Source organism: Neopelma chrysocephalum, unplaced genomic scaffold (assembly GCF_003984885.1).
Source record: "Neopelma chrysocephalum unplaced genomic scaffold, ASM398488v2 Primary Assembly neopelma1_24, whole genome shotgun sequence".
In the NCBI taxonomy this organism is placed as follows: domain Eukaryota; kingdom Metazoa; phylum Chordata; class Aves; order Passeriformes; family Pipridae; genus Neopelma; species Neopelma chrysocephalum.
In genome coordinates, this window is record NW_020897693.1 from 14,956,935 (window position 1) to 14,962,733 (window position 5,799).

Here is a 5,799-nt window from a genome sequence, read left to right on the forward strand (position 1 = left end):
CTTGCCGGGGGAGGCAGATCGAGGCCAGTCAGAGGGAGAGCGCTGCCAGCCCCGCGTCGCGTGGGCAGCCGTGGCGGCCAGGCCAGCCGCGCCTTCCCCCGTGCCGTGTTCCCCGCGCCCCCCCGGCCCTGCCGTGTCGATTCCATCGCGGGGCCGCTCCGGTGGCGGGCGCAGTGCAGGGCGGGGGGAGAGGAACGCAGGGACACATTCGGGTGCCGGGCGGAGCCTGAGCATTTTATGAATGGGCTCATATGACGTCAGTGAGGGCGGGAAGAGAGCACCCGTCCTCCACCAATCCTGCCAGGCCTCCGCGCTGCGGGGCCAATCGAAGCGCGGTCTCCAGGTGACGGCCATCCTCGCCGGCCAATGGAGGCAGGAGAGCGGTGGCGACCACGTGGGGCGCAGGCCGCAAGTAGTACGGGGGTGTGTGGCCGGGCGGCCTCGGGGCGGGCGGGCCCGGCCGCGTTGCCGGGTTACCCGGTGCCTGAGCGGCCCCTCCGCCAATCGCGGCGGGGCGGGGGCGGGCGCCGTGACGGCTGCGGGGCGGCGGTGGCCGGGAGGGCTCAGTCCGGCCGCGACAGCCTCCGCAGCATGGTGGTTCCCGCCGCGCTCCCGGCCGCCGGCCTTCTCTACTGGGTGGGCGCGCTGGGCGCCCTGTACGCGGCGGCGCTGGCCTCGTACCGCCTTCTGGCCGGCCTCCGCGTCTGGGTGCTGGGCAGCGGCGCCGCCGCCGTGGGGCCGGCGCTGGGCGCCTGGGCAGGTGAGTGCGCGTCCCGGCCGCCCCCGCCGCGGCTCCTTCCCCTCCGTCCCCCCGGACCGGGGCAGGGCCCCGCGGGGCAGCGCGGCGGCGGCCTCGGCCCGGTGGGGAGGGAGCGCGGGGCGCTTCTCGTGGTGAGCGCGGATGGCGGGCACCGGCCTCGAGAGAAGCGGCGGAGCGCCCGGGGGGCGGCAGCGGGTCCCGGGGCGGGTCGGTCTGGGGCAGCGGCCGAGGGGCCGGCGGGTGCCGCCGCCCGGCCGGGCGCGCTGCCGCGGAGCCGGTCTCAGGCTCCCCGTGAAATCTGCGGGTGCTGAGAGAAGCTCCAGTTGTTGGGATTTTGCGCGCGGGCGGGCGGGCGGGCACGGCGTGTTTGAACTTGCTCCCGGCCGGGGACGCAGCGCGGTCCCGGGTCCGCGCGGCTGGTCCCAGTCGCGGTCCCGGTCCGCATTCCCGGCGCGCGCCGCCCCCTCCGCGCCGGCCTCGCGCCTCATCGCTGACGTCACGCCCGCCCCGTCCCCGCCGCCCCCGGAGCAGCGGCGGCTCCCGGTGCAGCGGGAGCGGGAACAGCCAACCCCGTGCCCGGCCGCGGCGGCACCGGGAGCAGCAGCGCTGGGCCGCGGCCCATGCCCGGGCGGGCGGGGGCAGCCGCGGCTGCCCCGGGAGAAGCGCCAGGGCGGAGGGCGAGGGAACAACCGTGCCGGGAGCGGCGGGCGAACAGCGCGAAACTTGTGCCAGCCCCGCCTGCTCCAGCAGCCCGTCCGCTTCGCGGTGCCGGGCTGCGTCCAAGGAAGGGCTGAAGCTGAGTGGCCGCTCCTTTGTAAGGGGTGACAGTAGCGGTGGCCGGGAGGGGGTGTCGACAGCGTTTAACTGATATCCCAGAAATACAGGAGCGCAGGGGAAGTACTGCAGAGGCTGGTGCCAGGGGATCACCAGTGCTACGCTGCACTAACTTTTCTCAGTTCTTCGACTCCTGGTCACAGGAGGCACAGTTTTTTCCATCTGAGTCTGACATTGTCACTGCGGCTTTGCAGTTAAGATGAGGCTTTAGAAAGGGCTTCTCTGCCGGTGTAAAGATCAGGCCAAGAGAGTTTTCAGTTCCATTCCTCCCAAAGGCAGTGGGAAGGACGAGTCCTAAGCCTGATTGGGAATTGATAAGGTGGGCCATAAGAAGAATTGCAAACTGTAAGAGCTGTGAGTTTAAGATGAGATGATAGTTTAAAAGGCTGCACAAGGTATTTCCTTTCCTCAAGGGGAGTAGGAGGACATCAAGTGCTCAGATGCTGCAGCTGCTTCCAGGTGGCAGACCTGTAGGTGCAGCAGCCCCGCAACAAGCTGGTAGGTTGCTGGGCTAATGATGGTACTTCCCGATAATCTCTGCTTCAGCCAACACAGAACTCGTATGTGAACACATGGTCGGGCAGTCGAATTTCAGCTTGTATGAGACACCAGTAAAGCAGTAATGCTACTGGCAGCACACATAATGCCAGAGCATGTCATGAGTCCTGCGTGCACAGGTTTGAAATGCAGCAGCAGTGCCTTGGACAAGCTGTAGCTTTACATACAAATGAATAAGGCCCATGTCTTCCTCCCAACTAGAGAAATGGAATGCCTGTTAAAGATATGGTTGGCACAGGAGACCCAAACCCTCTTTGACTTTCTGATGTTAGTTTTAAATATATTACTTACTGCATTATCAGTTGCCTGCTGACTTGTGGTGCATCACAGAAGTCTTGGTGGCCACTTTAGCTTGTTTTGCATTGTCACACATGTGGAAGTTTGCAGTGCTTGAGCTAAATGCCAGCTTATTAGCTGGAACCACAAACTGTAGACAGCAGATCTTCCCACAGTCACATCCTCAGATATTCAGAGAACTGCAATGCACATGTCCTCCGTCACTGTTTTGTACAAGTGCAGGCAGCAGCAGGCCATTGTATGTGGCCAGTGGCTACTCAGAAATTATTCTTTCTCTTTGCCATGGTCATGATCTTCAAGACATGGAGGAAGAGGAGCATTGGCAGGACAGCTAAATTCCCTGTTTGTTGCTCTGCTCTGAAGTGGAAGCACCACTGCTGTGGTGTCAAGGAGGATGGAGAAATAGGGTGATGGTGCCTGCTGATTTGGACTTGAGCTGTCACTGTGGCTGACAACGTTTGGCCATTGTGAGCTAGCTGTTGTGTATCCTCTGTGTGCAGCTTATGCAGGCGAGATGCTGCTTTATTGGGACAGCTGCTGTAATCTCTAGCTGAAATGAGGAGAGGTTGTTGTAATCTGAATAAGCACTGGGGTGGTTTGCCCTGAAGTGCATTGTGGCACCAGCAATAGACTGGGCAGGTTGTTTTCTCTCCTAAAAAGGAGCATAAGGCACAGCTTGCAGATATGTTGGGTCACCTTGAGAATCAGCGAATTACTAAGTCATACTGTAGGAAGAAGTGCATTTCCTGTTTTTCTGGTATTTTAAAAACTAGTGGGTTTGATGCTAATTGGCTGCTGTAGTTACTGTTATGTTCTTTCTACTGCAGGACTCGAAAGCAACTTTACAACAATTCTGAAACACTTACAAACACTTTTGTAAGGGCCTCTTACCGCCCTTTACCTCTTCTGCATGTCTGAAACTGACTTGGAAATTCTTTCTTTGTTTTCTTAGAATTTTTTGGGATGCCTAATTTTCTGGTATTTAGAAGGAGGGGATTTGAGGAGGAGGAACAACTGGATGAACCAGTAATGTACTCTGAGAAAATCAGGTTTGTAGTACTTGACATAGCAGCTCTTTAGACCAAAAGTTAATTTTTTTAAAGTTGCACTTCTGTGTGAAGGTCTGTAAGCAGCTTTTCTGGTTTACCCTCTGCATAACTTGCATCTGGCGTGATTTTTGGCTACTGTACAGTGAATGGACGTTGGGTGGATGTTATTTCAATGTGATATTTCTGGGTGCATCTTGAGCGAGTATGCAATGAAAACTTGTGGGTTCAATGCTCTGCCTTTAATGTGCCTCATAAATTGGTAGCAGAAGATAACAGCTCCCTTAATTGAAAAACAATTTAGCTAAAGAAACCACAGACTTGACAGGAGCAGCATACCAAGGAGTAATTCTGAAATCACCAAGAATACAGCAAAGATGTGGCTGCTCCCCTGCCTTCCTCTAGACTGGCAGATCTGTTGACGGTGCTGCTAGTTGTGATCCGTAGTGATATTTCCTTAGGTTGGGTGAGTGTCCTATTCTTCTCCCATTGATGGTAGTGGCAGGCAGCCACCTTGCTTCTCTGCCATTGACAATTGGGTGTATTCTGGAGTACAGAGTGTCTGGAGCGGGGAACTGTCTGCTGCTGTCATAGCTCCCATTTGGAGAGTTGCCGTGTCTCCTATTTTAGGAAGTTGCCTCTTTTTCTGGAAAACATGAAATAGTTTTTCTGTCCCTTTCCTTCAGTAACTTGGTGAAATTAATTCAAAATCCTATGGTAATTCAGACTGGGAGGGATCTCAGGAGGCCTCTACTTCAACCTCCTTTTTTGGAGCAGGGTCTGTGAGATCAGACCAGTTTGCTATATGCAAATAATCAACTTTGTACATTCAAAGTACACTGTCACTGCAAGTTGGATTGATCTGGTGCTCTAAAGTGTCTGACATCTTGGTTGTGTCAATACTTGGTTGTGTGGATACCTAAACTTTTAATTAATTTTTTTCCTGGCTCAAAATCGCAAATATTTTGATGAGAAATATATTTTTTCCCTGACTTGATGTAACTGAAGTGATGTGTTAGGTGGAAACAAAGTTTATTTTGATTTTGTCATTGTCCATATGACACTCAAAGAAAAGTCCTGTTTTCTTTCAAGCCTCACAATGGCTTAGAAAAGCATCCACTTCTTCCCCCAGTGCCTTTGATAGAGACATGGTTGAATAATCGTACATTTAGTGCTTACAAAATGTCTGATAGTGGTGATGCTTTCTCATGTGGTGAATACAGCTGTAGAGTTGTATTGGGGCCAACAAACGTTTGTGAAGATGAGCTTGCCTTAATTAAGCTTCTTGGAGTTTATTCACTAACATGCAAAATTAACTAAATGTGGGCAATTTGCTCTAAATTTCCTAAAAAAGAATTTGTAAGAGGTTGTTAATCAGGATGGTGCTCTCAACTCCCTCTAACTTTCTGTCATTTGAATTTAGACAAAACCCCCTTATTCAGTCTTAAACTGTTCTTTTCCTGTGTAAATGTTTAACAAATAACTTGTTGGAGCAGCAGCAAAGCTGGGTGAACCTCTCTGCCTTCTTTTAGCTTCTTTTATTTAACCTGAGCTATGCGTAGTCCAGCATCTAAAAATAGCAACTTGTGTACCAGGGCCACTAAGTAAGGCATGAAAAATGTATGTAACTGGGTACATGAGCAGTGGAGTAGATACTTATTTGTGTCTGTATGGTCAGGTCTTTTAAAAATTAAGAATATGGGGGGTGATTCCCAAACTCTGGCAAGGAAGTTGGGGTAATAACAAGCTCTATGAGTCAGACCTTAACAATAATATTATTAAATTAATAAATGTGATGCTTATGTGAAGAGGAAGAAGACTAGCTGGATTTTGTACTTGTCAATGTTTTGAGTTAGATTCCATCTATAACATTATGCTTCCTGTGGTCTCTGGAAATGGTGTCTTATGAAACAGACCCTGATCCTTATGAAGTTCGTGGAATATCCTTAATGAAATGTCAGATGATAAGTTATGTAAACAACAGTTTAAGAACTCCATACAAAGGACATTCACTTTAGTGCTGACCATGTGCTAACTTGTTGATGACTGAGCTTTCACAAGCAATGTTGTTTTCCAAACTCTGTAGCATCAAGTGAAATAGTTGCCTGAAGGCTTCTTTGGTTTCTCCAAGTAGGTTTCAATCCCTGTTGCACAAATGAGTGCAGTCTTGGTTTGCAGGTGTTTCACAATGTGCAGTGATATAGTGTAGACCATGTCACAAATCACTGTTGCACAAATCACTGTTGCACAAATCACTGTTGCACAAATCACTGTTGCACAAATCACTGTTGCACAAATCACTGT

General features: G+C 52.0%; 1 protein-coding gene across 1 annotated transcript in view; it reads left to right on the top strand.

Moving 5' to 3' along the window:
- The first annotated feature begins 366 nt into the window (after positions 1 to 366).
- The window catches only part of HSD17B12 (hydroxysteroid 17-beta dehydrogenase 12), an 85,092-nt gene continuing 79,659 nt past the window's right edge, over positions 367 to 5,799 (top strand). Inside the window, 3 exon segments of the mRNA XM_027704318.1 lie at positions 367 to 434; positions 436 to 584; positions 587 to 760. Of these exon segments, the coding sequence (XP_027560119.1) occupies positions 367 to 434; positions 436 to 584; positions 587 to 760 (391 nt within the window).